General features: G+C 44.4%; 1 protein-coding gene across 4 annotated transcripts in view; it reads left to right on the forward strand.

Moving 5' to 3' along the window:
- SLC8A3 (solute carrier family 8 member A3) overlaps nt 1-17,334 on the forward strand; it is a 454,394-nt gene that overhangs the window by 105,149 nt on the left and 331,911 nt on the right. For all 4 annotated transcript variants that reach the window (XM_085627127.1, XM_085627129.1, XM_085627128.1 and 1 more), the window contains exon 2: nt 6,809-8,635. In XM_085627127.1, the coding sequence (XP_085483253.1) occupies nt 6,870-8,635 (1,766 nt within the window). In that variant the 5' untranslated portion in view covers nt 6,809-6,869. The remainder of the gene's footprint in view (nt 1-6,808; nt 8,636-17,334) is intronic.

Here is a 17,334-nt window from a genome sequence, read left to right on the forward strand (position 1 = left end):
AGCAAGCCTGATAGGGAAGATGCAAAGTGCACAGGACTGTTTGTCCTGCCCAAGAGGGCCGGCCAAGCAGTCATGCGCACTTGGAGTGGGGAAACCACTCCTCCCCTATAACTCCAGTCCCACCCCGCCCTCACCCGGCCCATAGTGAAAAATAAAATTATAATAACCAGGTTATTATCATTTTATTTTTCCACTGCACTGCTCTTAAAGCAGTGGGGCGACGCTCCTCCGCCTTAGCGGAAGAGCCGCCACTGGCAATGAAGCAGCGGATCGGACGTCATCATTTGACACTTTAGGCGGAACCAAAATCAAAACAGGTTTGATGATATTTGGGTCTCGGTATTATAATATGTGAATCTGGATAATTGTAACAACTGCATCTATGGCGTTGAGGGATAGCGCAACTACTATGAGTATGATGAATAATTTTGTTATCAGAGAAGATTTTAATATTTATTAATATTATATTAATAGTTATTCTTAGTATTAACAGTGATAGCGTTAATAATAACAGTGACAATGGTCATTATAATACCATTAATACAAATAGTAATACTAACATTTATAATTATATTATTATAATTATTGGTATTATTATTAGCAGTAGTAGAACCAGTATTAGTAGTATTATTACCATCATTATCATTATTACCGCTAGCATTATTATTATTACTAATAAGGAGGAGCAGGTGGTATCATGGAAAAGTGCGGGGCAGAGCAGCGTGGGTGGGGGGGCAGATGACAACAACAGCACAATAAAAAAAACGTACATATCGCCCGCTGCATCACCGTTCTTCTGCTCCTCTGCAGCATAGGTTGAGGCTCACAGGCAATCCTATGGCCAATCCAGACGATGCTCTCATGCTGTTGGCAGCAGGAGAGGTGCGCCAGGATTGGCCTGGGCGCCATGGATTTGCGCTCCCACAGGGACTGGGAGCCTGTGCCTGCTGTCTCCAACCCGGCAACACAGCTTGGGTTGGAGACATCTCAGTGCGCATGTCGGTTTGGCCGTCCTAGTGCCCACAAGTGCTCTGTGCAGCAGTGCCCACCACTCCTCCTATGCCCCTCATCATGATGGCCCCGCCCCCTAAACTCGGACCTATGAAGTAAAATAAAATGATAATAAACCTGTGTTATTATCATTTTATTTTACACGTTTTGTATTTGTTCTGGCAGGAGGGGCGACGCTCGTCCACCATAACGGAGGAGCCGGCGCTGCTGATAATAACCCTACTACGAATAATAATGTCCTTATTATTATTATTGTTTTTGTTGTTTTTTTTGTTATTATTTAGAGAAGTAGGAATCGAGTAGTCAGCAGTGTTGGTGGTAAACAGGAATGCGCATCCATATACAAAAAATAAATATCAGAAAATCAAAACCCTAAAATCACGAGCAGATACCGATATCTGGGAGAACACATCAACCTCCAGCACACAACACAACAAACTCCAGGACACAACAGAACAAACCCCAGCACGCAACACAAGAAACTCCAGCACACAACACAACAAAATCCAGCACAAGACACAACAAACTCCAGCACAAGACACAACAAACTCCAGCACAAGACACAACAAACTCCAGCACGGGCAGCAGCCATGCTAACGCACAGGGTAAGGGCAGTTGAAGTCTGGTCAGCACGGCACAGGCTCAGAACGCTGCCAGCCCACCACAGACGGGCTTCGGTGTCACACAGCACTCAGTAGTTGCTTCCAACACCAGGACTGCTGCAAATACAGCTCACAGATCCTTTCCAAACATTCTTAGCTGGGATCACCACTAGCACAGGCAGCACTGATGCCAACAGACCACCAGCAGAGCTTGCTACCAGCACAGCAGAGGCAGGAACGCAGGAGAAAACAGAGATCAGTCTGGGGTCTGGGGCAAAAGGAAACGTCATCAATGCGTCGTGGCAGTGTGGCAGGCAGGGGTGGAAGAGTGTGGAGACACAGAGGCATGAGAAGCACAGGAAACAGGGTTTGGGATGAAGTCTACATTTATACAACACTTGAGAAACAGGTTTGGAAGGCGCAGGACCTGGCACCCGCGATTGTTGTGATGCGCTGCGGAACCGTGGGATTTACCATGAAGCACCAGCGGATGCTCATTGAACAGCGTCCTCTGAGAAATGTTAGTTGTAACGATGCTGATTTTGTGCAAATAAGACGTTTATAAATAATATCCAAATGCCATCGGTCAGGAGTGATTGGCTTGTTGCCCAAAGTATATAAACTGGCACCTGATAGCCTGTAGTTAGGTTAGGAAACTGGAATTTCGCTAAATAAAAATATTGCTTCACTACAGTGAATATAAACACCATGGCAGTGCTTAGGAAGTTACTGACTGTCATGTCTTATGCAAGCATGTGCAGTGGCTTTGATGGCAGTTATGGTGCTCCCTTGCACAGCCATTGCAAACTATAAATTGAGGGGATTTCTTTCTTTATTTATTTAAGCGTTTTATATAGTGCTGGCCAGACCCAAAGGTATCAGAGCGCTTTACAATATTAGTAGCGGGGGAATCACAAAATATAACAGTAGTATACACATTTACTCGTGACGAATCGGAAGTCTCAGAGCGCTGTACTACATTAATAGCAGGAAATCACATAATAAAGCAGTAATATACACATTGACTCATGATGAGACCCGTTCAGGGGGGGTGGGGGGGGGGAGGTAGAAGTCTTAATGTCAAAGTGGCTGTGTGCTGCAATGGGCAAGAATTTGTGATTTGGCGGCGGCTATCCATTCGGAAGAGATCGGTTGAGGAATGAGGAAGAGGTCTTTGAGCTGCCTTTTGAATTTTAAAAAGGAGGTGGTTGTCCTGATATGGACTGGGATGGAGTTCCAGATTTTGGGCGCATTTCCTGAGAAGGATCGGGATGAGGTTTTTTGTTTGTGTGTTTTCGGAGGGATGAGGAGTAGAGTGTTGGTATTCCTGAGGCTTCTTGTCTGACCGGCCTTCTTGAGTTTGGAGGCCAGGTAGGCGCGTTTCCCAGTATGCAGAGCTTTGTGCGTGAGACAGGCAGTTCTGAAGTTAGCACACATTTCGATTGGGAGCCATTTTAGCTCTCTGACTGCGGGCAAGATGTGTTCATATTTCTTTACTCCGGTGACCATTCTGGCTGCTGCATTAAGTGTTGATCTCAGGGAAGCTAAGTGAGATTTTGCTGTTCCTGTGAGAGTTGCATTCCCGTAGTCCAGGCTGGATAACACCAGGGATTGAGTAGCTTGTTTGAGGTCGTTGGGAGGGATGAAGGGTTTTATTTTGTTGAGTAGTTTTAGGTTGAGGAAGGCGCTCTTTGCGGTGTTCTTGATGTGTTTGGCCATGTTTAATTTTGGGTCCAGACTGATTCCCAGCGATTTTAAGGAATTGGCCAAGGTGAGATTGCAGTTGAGAGCATCAATAGCTTTTAGCCATTCTGTGATTTGGGGGTTCTGCTCCTTGTTGGAGATGAGGAGGATTTGCGTCTTGTCTTGGTTGAGTTTCAGGTGGTTGAGTGAAAGCCAGTGTTGGACTTCTCTTAGAGTATCGTTTAGTCTCTGATCAATAGGACCCTGGTGGGCTGTCCTCCGTTCTGCCGGGGCAGAGGAGGGGTGTCCTCCTCTGCCCTGAGAGACATTCAGTCAGCCGTATTGAGAGATCTACACCTGCCTGGTGAAGATCTCCATGCCTTCAGAAGGCTTGGTGCCATGGTGGCTTCTCTGAAAGCACAGAGCGTTTGCTGAGTCGTCGCATGAACATGCCCTCTCTGTCAAATTCTAATAGAGAACATTAATTTCTTTCGCTCTTTTCATTTAATTCACCCTTAAATAACATTGACTTTTAAAGGTAAAGACATTTAAAAAGTCAACGGACATAAGCCTAAACCCAGAATTGTTCTTATCTTATACTGGATGGTGCAAGTGGAGACAAAGACGCGTCTACCTTGGGTGGTGGTCTGGGGGGCAATTCCACATCCAAAAGGAGGGTCAGACAGGTCCCTCGCTAGCGCATGGATCCAAGCCAACCCTGCCACTCCGCAGCAACAGTGCCACTTATCAGTCCTGTGGATCGCAGGCTGTAAAGGGCTGAGCAGGCAACAAATGGCCGACCTGGTGGGTTGGAGTTCTTTACATAATCACTCAGGCAGTATGACCTGGCCTTAAAGCAGACTACTTACTTACATTGTGCTTATTGATGGCTATGGTGTTTACAGACAGCACAACAGTTCCATTTTCTGCGTGTTTCATAAAAAAGTCAACTAATGGAGCAAATCTTTGGACACATAGCTATTTCGCTTAGTGCTTAATATGAGCCAGTTGTTTCCGGTGCTCAGCACCGGCACTTAATTGTCAACACTAGCACCTACGACAGCCTGCCAAATGGTGGTGGTGTTTGTCTAATTTAGAGATTAGCACAACATCAGTTGTTTTATATTTCAATCTGTATTAAAAATTACTAATACCTGCCACACAAAGCCATTCTTATAGCTTTGGGGGCCTGGGATCGTCTAAATTGTCACAACTGTAGGGGTGTTATGGTTGTTAGTTGTATTAGTGCTGCCTTTGGCAGTGCTGTAGGGGCAATGGGTGATGCCAGCTCCAATGGCCGCTTGACGAGGGCCCTGGTATTTATATTATTACAAATTAAGCACTGCCCTCAACGTTCCAGTCTGGAATCTCAGACGGAGCTCCGCCTCCTATTGACAGGCGTAGCGCCTTTTGCCACCTTGAGGTCATTGTGGCGCCCATGCCTGTGGTTGTCATGCCAAGCCAAAAAAGTAAAAATCTCAGTGGAAATCGCCAGACTTTGTAAAACCCTTGGGAATCAGTCAAATCGATTTTCAGGAAACTTTAGAGATAAGCTAGCTGTTTAATAATAATTTCCCAGAATTCCTGAAAGCTCTGGGGAATGAGCATTCTTTCCCCCCCACCTTCTCCATAGACTGAAGGCCCCTTGCGAGCCCGAGTTCGCAGAGAAGGTATCCGAATGGCATTACTTAGCAGTCCATAGAAAATAAAGCGCCATTTTGGTCGGCGGCTTTTCATCAGACAACTGGCAAGTGAGACCCAGAGTCGTGTGCATGGAAAGTCACAGGCAGTAATGAAGCCAGAAGGGCGAACAGCAGGTGCTGTTATCAGATTAAAGCAGGATTCTGTAATTGGTTGTCACCCACAGCGGGTCAGATCTAAGTGGCGTGTACTTACCATGGGGGAGATCCAGGCAATGGAACAGAGCAAAACATCTCCGCATCTTATTATGCACGAGAAAAGCCACACATTTTACACGGTGCACATGGACCCGCTGCGTGCTTCGAACAATTAATTCACATATATTCTAATCACTTCTTTAAATCTGGGAATTTAAAGGGAAATTCCGGTTAGAGATAACAGGCTTTTTAAGAGTCGATTTGTACATCTTTTTGTGCATGCAACTCGAAATTATATGTGCAAAAAGTTGCATCTGCTCTTAAATGCAGAACCCCAAGACGAGAGGGAGTAACGACACACAATGCACCTCAAAAACCTGCACTTTTAGGGGCGAGGGTCTACATTAGCACAGCTGGCAACCCTTAGTACAGGGTCAGATGACTAACCCATCACTAATTTGCATCTCACAGGGAAGACCCAAAAACACATTTGACACAGGTTTGGAAGGCTGCCCTTGTGCCGCCCCACCCCCTTTTGGAACACAACCATAGAAAAAAAACATGACCCCAAACCTCATGACGCCTTACTCAACTGGGCCAGGACCTGGAGAAGGCCCCCTCACTGAGTACTCTAGGGAAACCTGTGCTTGGAAATGGCAGACACTGGATGGCACACCAGAAGTGCCAGCGTGGTGGCATTGCCAGTGTGGTGAACCATAAGGTGTGTAGTTATATCAATTACTGGCAACGCTGTTTCTCACACTCCCTGCAGTCCTCAATGTAGAGTTCAGGAGTGCATTGAGTGACAAAGGGCCTTAAATTCTTCCATTTGTAGAAGGTGTCGAGGAAGATTTGTCTTTAGATGGAAGGATGCTTTATATGTGAAAAAGTGGAAGGAGGGATTTACAAGCCCTAGGTGCACAGTTTCTGCTCATCAAACCATAGCATGTTGTGGAAGAGGTGTGGCGCAGCGGCCAGGGCACCTAACTCCCGACCACGGGGTTCACGGTTCGATTGCCGGTGGCATGTAAGCCCAGCACCTTATGACTCTGGGCAATTGCTCACTTAATCTTCCCGATGGCCCCCAGCGCCTTGACACCCTCTAGTATTTGTTCGCACTTTACAAATACAGGGATTGGTCGCAAATAACTGCCCAGAGAACTCACGAAAGAAGGCCCTACATGAGGAACCATAGTGGCCAGCATCTCCGATCACATGATCTTTTAAAGCATAACCTTGTCCTTCCCTGAACATTGCCCTGACAGGTTAGAGTGAGGCATTCTCAACTAAAAACACCCATTTTGAATGGATTTCGCCTTTAGCATTACATTTCTTGGTTGATCTTTTTCGAATAGAGGTAACATATGCTGTCTACGTAACATGACCAATTGACTTTGAAACTATGCCTGACTTAAGAGGGATATGAGCTTTTAGCTACACTGTATGGCTATGTAGTGAGAAATTGCACCTAGTTTTGTACCGAGGTTGTGGCAACTTTCTTGAATTATTTTTGCATCTAAAAAGTTCATGAGTTAAGGATCCGAAGAGTATGTGCTAATAGCATTGCGTTCGAATCCCCCTACGTTCACACCTACAAGTATATAGATCATTTATTTCTAAGTTCTTTCACTTATGTATTCTGTTTTGTCTTACAACTTTTTTTGTCTTTTCTAGATTCTTGTCCCGGCTACAACAACCATTGCAGCTACGGAAAGCGTGAAGAATACGCCTTTGTATGGCGTGGTTACGGTTGCACTCCCTTCCACTGGCCTTTCTCCACTTTGGCCTGGTTACATTTGTACTGTTTTTACAAGGTTTGTGCGTAGATGCTGGTGCAACTGGGGAGCAGCCGAGCACAGAACCAAACAACACATGTACAGGAACGGACGAATGCAAACCAGGCGTCATTTTGCCAATATGGTACCCCGAGAATCCGTCGCTGGGGGACAAAATTGCAAGGGTGATTGTTTACTTTGTGGCCATGATATACATGTTCCTTGGGGTGTCGATTATTGCAGACCGTTTCATGGCATCGATAGAGGTCATCACATCGCAGGAGAGAGAGATCACAATGAAAAAGCCAAATGGAGAGACAACTACGACAACTATCCGGGTCTGGAACGAAACTGTATCCAACCTGACTTTAATGGCTCTGGGATCTTCTGCTCCAGAGATTCTTCTGTCCTTGATTGAAGTGTGTGGCCATGGATTTGTGGCTGGAGATTTGGGACCTTCCACCATTGTTGGCAGTGCAGCTTTTAATATGTTCATCATTCTGGCAATCTGTGTTTATGTCATTCCTGACGGGGAAGCCAGGAAGATCAAACACCTGAGGGTCTTCTTTGTGACAGCGGCGTGGAGCATTTTTGCCTATATATGGTTGTACATGATTCTGGCAGTCTTCTCACCAGGGGTGGTCCAGGTTTGGGAAGGCTTACTGACCCTTTTCTTTTTCCCAGTTTGTGTTTTCCTGGCCTGGGTAGCAGACAGGCGGTTACTTTTTTACAAGTACATGCACAAAAAGTACAGAACTGACAAACACAGAGGGATAATGATAGAGACAGAAGGAGAACATCCCAAAGGCATTGAGATGGATGGTAAAATGATGAATTCACACTTTCTAGATGGCAGTCTTGTAAATATGGAAGGGAAAGAGGTGGATGAGTCTCGCAGAGAAATGATTCGCATTTTGAAGGACTTAAAACAAAAACATCCTGAAAAAGACTTGGACCAGCTTGTAGAAATGGCAAACTACTATGCGTTATCACACCAACAAAAGAGCAGAGCTTTCTACCGAATCCAGGCCACAAGAATGATGACTGGAGCAGGCAATATCTTAAAAAAGCACGCAGCGGAGCAAGCAAAGAAGAGCTTGAGTTTGCATGAAGTGCAGACCGATCAACCTGAAGAATTTGTGTCCAAGATCTTTTTTGATCCTTGCTCTTACCAATGCCTGGAAAACTGCGGCGCTGTCATGTTAACTGTGGTTCGCAAAGGTGGTGATATTTCCAAAACGGTTTACGTGGACTACAAAACTGAGGATGGCTCAGCCAATGCAGGGGCAGATTATGAGTTCACAGAAGGCATGTTGGTCTTCAAAGCGGGGGAAACTCAAAAGGAGTTCTCTGTGGGTGTCATCGATGACGATATCTTTGAAGAGGACGAACATTTTTTTGTGCGACTTAATAATGTGCGCGTAGCCGAGGCAAACGACAGGTTGGACCACAACAACCTTCATCATCCCAAAGCCATTTTGGTCACACCCTGTTTTGCCACAGTGACTATCTTGGACGATGACCATGCTGGCATCTTCACCTTTGAGTGCGATGTCGTACATGCAAGTGAAAGCATTGGTGTGATGGAAGTCAAGGTTTTGCGGACTTCAGGGGCACGTGGCACAGTTATTGTCCCCTTTAGGACAGTGGAAGGGACAGCGAAAGGTGGCGGGGAAGACTTTGAAGACACTTATGGAGAACTGGAGTTCAAGAACGATGAAACTGTGTAAGTAAAAATCCTCAATTCTTAATCTATTGATGTAAATATTTCTCATTGGCATGTAATGGTTGGTTCTATCACATCTTTAATACCAGGCAAGTCTCTTTTGTTTCTTTCCTCCTACTCTCCTTCATGTTTTTCCTCCTCCCGTCTCCCATCAGCAGCCCTTCAGCACGACAAACCTCAAACCTCAAAAGAAAAAAAAACTAGCATTACTGTTTCTGCAATACATAACATTTGGACCTCACAGATTTGAAATTAACTCCTGGCTTTGTCTTGTGTGTTGACATATTTTCCATCACCAATTTTTCTAAATTGTTTGCATTTGGAAACTTGTTTATTTTTGTACATATGAAGGAAAGTTTGTGAGGTGGAGGGACACCCGGTAAATAGCGACAAAGCATGGTGTGGTACTGGCCAGTTGTGGTAGTTCCTCCCATTGCAGTGATACCACATGTTTTCCACTTCTGCACTGCAAAACTCGGACCTTATGGCATTTCCTATTAACAAATTACGAAAGGTTTCACCGGCCAAGCTTTATGCAGGTATCTGAGCAGTATTTTTCTTGCACAAATTGTAATCGCAATTAGGATCCGATGGAGATTAGCATACCTGTGGGAAGAGAGTCTACATTTCTAAAATTGTCACGCTATATCGTGACCATAAACCTAACAAGAAAAAGATGTAGTTTTGCGGTTACGATACATAGTTTCAACATTATTCGCCCCTAAGATAGAAGCATGCATTTCACAGTTACAGGCGTGTGACCCTCAGTGGTGTGATGTTGACGTGCCACGTGCGCCTTCCGTTTCAGTGACGCTCCGGGGTTAAAAGGTCATTCCTTGGCCTCGATATGTGTGTTCTCTTCGCCGGATACCGTTATCTCTGTGACAGGGTCTACTTCCGGTATGGTCTCAGCTTAGCAAGGGCAGCAAGTTAGTTCTTATCTGGTGCATAGACATTAATTTATGATTACACAGTTTAAGGAACGTTTTGGAAATCTAATATTTATCAGTCAGACACAGTCAGTCACGGGATATATTCTTCTACTAAACAGTACGGCATGGTTTTTAACGACATAAATGTGACCTCCTAATATATTTTGAAGGCAATTGAGTTACTACCACCCCTTCGCTTAGCTGCTTTAAAACAATGTTTAAAATATGTATACAGTTGTTTTAAATTAAGAAAAATCCAATGAAAAGGTAAATGGCAACACACACAGGACAAGAAAAGTAAAGACTGACACATGTCAATAATGCATTAAAATATGAATTAACTATTTGTTCTAACATAAGCAATAACATTGGTCCATGGATTCGTTTTTTAACAAATTTAAGCTGTTGGAAATGTTTTCTATGGGAGTCGAGAGTAAGAGCAGGCAGAAAATGGTAAAAGTTAGGAAACAGGTGGTGAAGGGTCAAAGGGCATAGAGTGGGATAGGCCACACCCCAAATTTACAAGAGTCCATTGGGTGAACATTGCAACAGTAGGACTCAGAACCCAACACGCGTCGCCAGAGGGACCCTCTAGAATTCCTGTGGACTTAGATTGTGGGGAATGCAGGATTGCATGAGGGGAGCTTGATGTGTATATTTTCATTGGAAGTCCCAACAAGGGGCCTTCCAGCGAACAGTGTCACGTTCGGTCCCAAAACCAAAGCAGACAACGTCAAACAAAGGCGCGTTCTAGGATTCCAATCTCTGATCATTCTTGCAGGCACACGAGGCGCTAAGTAGAACTGTTTTTCTTTTCGCTTTAAAACCGAGACCATATATACACAATGGTTTCTGTATTATTTCGAGCTCCGTGAGGCTGGCATCTTCTATAACCTTCGAACCTGCACTGTCTCCTCAAGCTTTGTTTCTACGCGTCCTTCTGCCTGTTTATTAACCTGATCACCCGGGATGAGACACGTACTCCCCTTATTTCGGTGGCAAAGCGTTATTACTTTGAGTAGGCCCACACTCTAGCTATGCTTCATTATGCTACACTGCCTCCGTACTTGCCCGGTGTGCCCAAATAATGAAGCACACAGCATGTGCATTACCAGTTGTGCACCTATTGAACCCCGAGAAAAGCATTAAAAAAGTGCCTGCTGTAGCGTAATACACATAAAAAGAAATGCCTGCTGCTGTACAAGACAATTTAAAAAAAATTGTGTATGCAATGCATGAATGAACAGTGCACTTTTTAGATGTAAAATAGACCTTCATCCATTCCAAAGAAGGCGGAAGGATACAACCAAACAGCCAATAGAATTATGGTGAGACGGGAATACTCCTATGGGTTGATCCAGGATGTGTCTGACAATGTCTCAGACCAGTGGCCGATGGTTCCTGAGCCAAAGAAGCAAATAGCTGAAGGAGCAGCGCCGCATTCTGTTAGAGAATGTTAGTGTGTAGATTTATATAGCACAGCTTGGCACCCCTGAGGGTATCCATATTTAAAATAGAATACATTTAGTATGAGTGGCCCAAGCACCCAGTTACATTCATACTGAGATTGGTGCAGGGGATGGTACCAAGAGCTTACATAAGACCACCTTGGTTTAGAAGGAGAGGTTTTTCATGCAATCCCCATGAACATGTTACCAAATGCCAAGTGCAGACCGATGATGAGAGTCAGTGCCACATTAGCCGTTTAGGTGTTTCTGTGCTTGTAGTGACCCGAATGAGTTTTCCACAGGCCATGTAGAGCACAGAGGGTGGCACCAGGATTCCAGTTTTTCTGCACGGCACATAGGATGACAGCCCTGGTTCTTCCGTAATCAAATGAACACCATGAGCTCTTAGAAGTGGGCAGAACCAAATCTTACAAAGAGCCCCTTTGAACTATTCTCAACCATAAGTAATTACTCTGTGCCATATTTCAGTCCATTTGTTTTTTTGTTCAATCTGCCACTCAAGACAGGGGCCAACCATATTTTTTTTTTCTTATTGTTAATTTGCATTGTATTTTCAAATCACTCTTGGAATCGTCCCAAATGGACAGTCCAATGTCAATTCCTATACCGCGTCCTCTGGGACTTTTGGGGATGCTACGCCTGCTGCCGAGCCTCTTTGGAAATGGCTGGTTGGATTGCTGCACTTGCTTCTAAATTGCTCAATCCGTTTGTTACAGATCCAGCACAGTATATGGAATTATTGGCGGCATTTTAGAGTACAAGATTAGGGTCTTGCTCTCTGAATGTACATTATGGACTACTAATCTGGCACTAATCTCGTGGCAGTGTCCTTCGAAGTGGCGGACCGTCATTTATAGGCAGTGATGTAACAAGGGTGCCATGGGCTCTAATGCAAGCAAGAAAAGTGTCCCACCCATTACAGGTTGAGCAGCAAAAGACAATCATAACTGGGTGTTGTGGCCCTCACACCTCTGGGTGCTGGTGCCACTGTACCTGTGCACTAATGTTAGCTACGCCCCTGTTCATAGAATCAGTCGCACTCCTCCTGTTAAGGTGACTCCTAGACAAAGCCTCTGTTAGGGCTTGCCAAGAAACAAAAATAACCTTAAACAAGCATTGGCATAGCCAATAGGTCTCGCCTTTGGGACCTTGTAAGCGTTTAGCTATGCAACAGTTGCATAACTAAATACTTATAAGGTCCCAAAAGCGAGACCTATTGGCTATGCCAAGCGGCCGCGAAAGTGATCACGATCGCGATCAAACATCAAAGCACATGCACTGTAGCTCTAGGCTGGCCTGGTAGCACTTTTTGGAGCCCTCTCAAAAAGTCTCGAAAGACCAGCGCATGCGCTGGATCAGGCGAGACCTAAAAAGGAACTGTTACTTTGACCGAGGCACCGCCCACTTTTTACTCACGCTAACTCAAATCAAACTAATGTACAGAGGACAGAGTGTGCTGCACCACCTACAAATATGTTTAAAGAACGAAACAGCCTTGCACGTTTAATTTGAGCTCTTTCTTGGCAGTAGGGAGAGTGCGCAGATCTCCTCGGAGCTCATGTGTGTTGTCGAGATGCCCTTCAAGGGACTTGCTAACAGGAAACAGAGCCAAAATGCATCCATTCTCTTCCATCTCAGTTGAGGCGACGCCTCATTGCCAGTTCTGGCCAGCAAGGCTAGAGTGCTTATCTTGAAAAGGAGCCCATTTATAATGGATATCCCAGCTGAATAGCAATGCTATGCTGCACTGCAAGGGATGCCTTTAGGAGCAGTGCAACTGAACGCAGAGATACATTGAGGACTTAGAATGAGACAATGACATTATTTATTGCAATGGAGTGAATTATTCTAGATGTAGGTCTTTGCACAATATCTTCAAACAACTGACTTTCTGTGAATGTACATCCCTCTTTGATAATAGGAAAGTTGCATTTACATGACCTGTTATACAACTAACCATCCATAGGTATCTTAAAGCAAATATAAAAATACAAACATTTACCAGCTGAAAGTGGCGAACCGACAACCCTCAAACATGGAAAAGTTAGAGGAGCCTTTCTAGTCCTAAAGTTAATTTGTTTATCAAAAAACAAGGCATTATCTGTCTATGACATCAACAAGAGTTAGTGCAATGGGAACACAACAGCTGACAGCCTCATGTGAACGTGTAAACAAGCAAAATCAGTGACAATTATTTTAATTAGTAATCAACAAATGGGTCCAAGTAGATATAGGTTTTTGAGCGAGTGAGCTGTTTGAGGATTTGCTCATTGACACACGGAGAATAATTAAGAATGTAGGTTCATCTGAAAAGAAACTCAGCCCTCATTTTGAGATTGACAGCTAATTCAGGAGCACTCTGGCTTTGGATGTGAAGCAGCAGTAAGGATATCCTGGACTGGCAAGCAAGGGGAGAGGGAAGGAGAGAAAAAGTTGAATTTCAGTGGTATTATAAGTTGTCCACTCTGATTATATTCTCGAATCAAAGTTCTCTCTTTTCATTTATACTCAGAAGTGCCTTTTAATGACGGTAGATTGCCCGCAGATGCGTGACTAACACCTGTTGTTTTCCCACCCATCAATTACCTATAACGAGGTGTGTGGTTATTGCCTGAAAGCTAGGGGTAGTGAGGCTGGTAACACCCTTCTGGTCCCCAACGAAAAAAGGGTCAGACTGCAGTGCAAGGGTCCTCTGTGAGTCCATGCGCAGCATGGCGTGTTTAGAGTCACACGCTGGACCACAGCGGGTTCCCTTCGCCACAAGACATGAGTAGACCCTCTTATCACATATGGATTTAGCATGGTGACTGGGGGATGGCCATTAAAATCAGTTTGTATAAGAAAAAAGCTTCTGAATTAAAAAGAGAAACACAAAACGGAGTGTGCAGGTCACGCCTCTCCTCACACACAAGGCTTCATAGACCGCCCTAAAAAAAACATAAGCAAAAGCCCTCTGTTGACCAAACAATCCTGAGAGCTGGGGTCCAGGACCTGTACATGCAGCCATGGTAATGCATCTCCTCCACTCTCAGAGAAAAATAATTAGCACTAACGCCATAAAATAAACAAGCATTGCCAAAGCCACTAAATCTGGCTTGCATTCAAATCCTAAGTAAAACTTTTAAAAATGCCTGCTGCAGTGAATAAATAAAACACAAAATCTTGTTTTCTTTGTACTGTGCATCTAGCAGATAACAATTTTAATCTGTGATGATTCACAGTTCCTTTGAGATATAAAATGGTACCTCATGCATTGCAGTGCAACCACTCCATAGGTTGCAGAATGATACATCAAGTAGCCAATAGCATGAGGAGAGACGGTAGGGCGCCTCTGGGTTGAACTCAAGTTCACACTGGTAACATTACGCCTTGCAGGCAACGGCACTGTCAAGTCGAACCTAAAAGATGGACAAGTGAGCAAACAGTTTAACCACGCCCATCGCAACTGTAATAAATAGGAAGGGTTCACTGAGTGATTGACGTCCAGTTCAGAACGTTCCATACTTTGTGCTAATATCAGTGCAAGTCTTAGCATCTCATTCAAAATATCACCAACGTACTCTGTACTTGGTCTTCTCTATGCATACCAAATTCTTCTACAGCTACCAGGAAGGTATTCCCTCCACCAAGAAGAAATTGTATTTTGTGCGTAAAAAATAAAGAAGCAGCAAAGAAAAGATAACACGTTTCTGACAAAATATCACTTTGTCCCTTACTCTTTGCTTCTCCAGTACACTTTGTCTTGGATAGAGTATCTGGTATTACGCCCATCAACGCCCAAGCTGGTAAAGTGTTTAGATTTGGCCAGGACTTAGAAGACGTTCAGTGACAGCTTTCTTATTATTGAAGTAGGCCGCCCTATGGGCATATGTATGATTCTTGGAGGGGTTCCCCAAATTTGCATTTCATATTCTTTGCCACTCCCACAGCTACGATCACTTTTTCATGCCACTTGGACGGTATGTGCATGTGTGGTTTATGCGCATGCACATTACTCTACCCTCTGAGCCACTTGTGTACACACACGGCACTTATGCATCTGCACTTTGCAACCTTTTCTTGTTGATTATTCTTCTCACAGCGTGCTTTGTGAATTGGCTATAGCAGTCCTAGGCACATGAAAATTCCCAGGTAAAAATTGGCAAAGTCAAAAGCCCGGGCAGCCAACTTTTGCTTTGAAAATGTTCAAGACATTTTTTCAAAAAACTTTACAATAGCACATTTTTTGTGTGTAAGTACACAATGTTCAAGAGCAGAATGAGTGGGCTGCCTCTTGGCCCCATGTTGTATGCTGTGGTGACCGGAGCAAACATTTGAATGACACACTAACAGACCAATGAATGAAGAGAGTAGACCGAAAGCCGCTATAAGTAAATATATTAAATAAGTAAAGAGTGTTAGATGGAAAGGGGATATGTGGCGGGATACTTGAGAGGTATGTCAGATGGAGAACACTGCTGAGTACATAGAACTTCTTGAAAGGGAGAAATGAGAGACATGGAGCCAAGACGTCTGCCTATTTTGAAATTCTTTTTTCGCCACTAAAAATGTATTCAGAAGGCAAAGACTTTATACCTGACTTTTAGAACGTCAGTGCCACTCCCTATTGATATGGGAATTAGTTGTTTATCTACTTAATGATGTCATATGTGATGTACTCAGTGATGTCCTAGATAATGACTCTTGTGACGTCAAGAGTGATGCCATTGGTTAACCATTGAGCACAAGGTCGGGCTGGCCTTTCTTCCACTCTGGCATTTTCCCATTGGGTTGTAGGCTAGGGGGTCTCTTTCAAAAGAGTTGGAGGGGCTATGATGACCCAACCATGGACGCCCTTTGACCTTTTCTAACCTCTGCCTTCTGCAGTGCTGGGGCGATTTTCGTTTCCAGTCCGCCCTTGGTTGAAAGGGGGAAGTTAGAAGGGTGTTGCTCCTTAAAGTTCATATTTCCTGTTTGATCGATATCTCTTTATTCTACACTCATGGGAGACAATAAACATGCAACTCTTGCACAAAGGACTGAATCTCATGGCAGTGTTTCATTTTGCAAACAAGAGTGTACAACAAAGACCCTCCGTGGATGTAATAAATATGTTGATACACAAAGCAAAGCCTTCGCTGTAAACATCAGGGTCCTGCTGATGGGCTCTGGTGGATTGGTTGTCTGTCTTCTGAAGGAGGGAATGGTCAAAGTTTGCTTCCTTCGCTAAGGGATGCTTCAGTATTTTGATGTAAAGGTGTCATAGCTTCAAACTAGTTGGACTTCACTGGAGGGGCTCCAAGGGACCTGGGAAAGAAGAGTTAGCACCAACACTCTCAGCTCATACAAAGTGCTGCTTTTTATATTTAATATTTCAGCATTCATTGTGGACCTTTGATAAAAACCTTTCTCAAGTCATTTTCTCACCAATGTGTATCCTTAACCCCCATGAGGTGGAGATTCCCACTGCGTTAATGGGATGTTTTGATCTACGGTAACAATATATAGGCTTCGATTAGGTGGTGGCCAGTTTGTAGTGGGACGATAGTGCTTTGAGGGGGTGGTACCTGGAAGTGGTGGGACAATGAGGGTGGAGCTGGGAAGTGGAGGGTGGGGATGGGATCTGAGGATGGCAGAGGCTGTGGGCTGACAGGGTTGAGTGTTCTGTGCTCCTCTCTGCCATTTCAGGGGAGTTGAAAGAAGCTAGGAAACAAAGCCAGGCTACACTTCCAGGCAATAGCCTCATGTGAATTTACTGGCCAGATTTTCCAGATGGTAAAATCAGGTCCAATGTTCCAGCACTGGAGAAATCCTGGTGCTTGAACACTGGACTGGTAATGATTGTAGCCATATCCTACTGTGATACTGCTCTCCCAACATATAACCAGGCCTAACTTGAGGAAACGTCATTGAAGCTGGCACACCCAGGCCCCTCCCCTTTTCTGATATGTGTAAGATCAAGAGCCAGTTTCCCAGCCTTTGATATGATGTAAAGGTTACATGGTGGAGCCGAGGTGGAGAATCTTCTTACACACGCATTTATCACACTCTACCGGGAAAACGTGTCTCGTCTCCCTCCTGTGAAGATAGGTCTTGGGAGATCCCACAATAACATTAAATAGGTGCAGGGAGTACATGTAACCAGGCAGAGTGTCAGGTTGTGTAAACAACTCCCCAGAACGTTGATCCATTCCATATTATACATGGAAAGGGAAATCCAGGTTGAAATCGCCAGGCCCTAGAGATCTCGATGTGTGACTGGAGAAGAGTCAAAGAAGGGATAACAGGAATATTTGAGTTTTTATCTGCATCCTGCACT

This window comes from Triturus cristatus, chromosome 9 (assembly GCF_964204655.1).
Source record: "Triturus cristatus chromosome 9, aTriCri1.1, whole genome shotgun sequence".
Classification (NCBI taxonomy): Eukaryota; Metazoa; Chordata; class Amphibia; order Caudata; family Salamandridae; genus Triturus; species Triturus cristatus.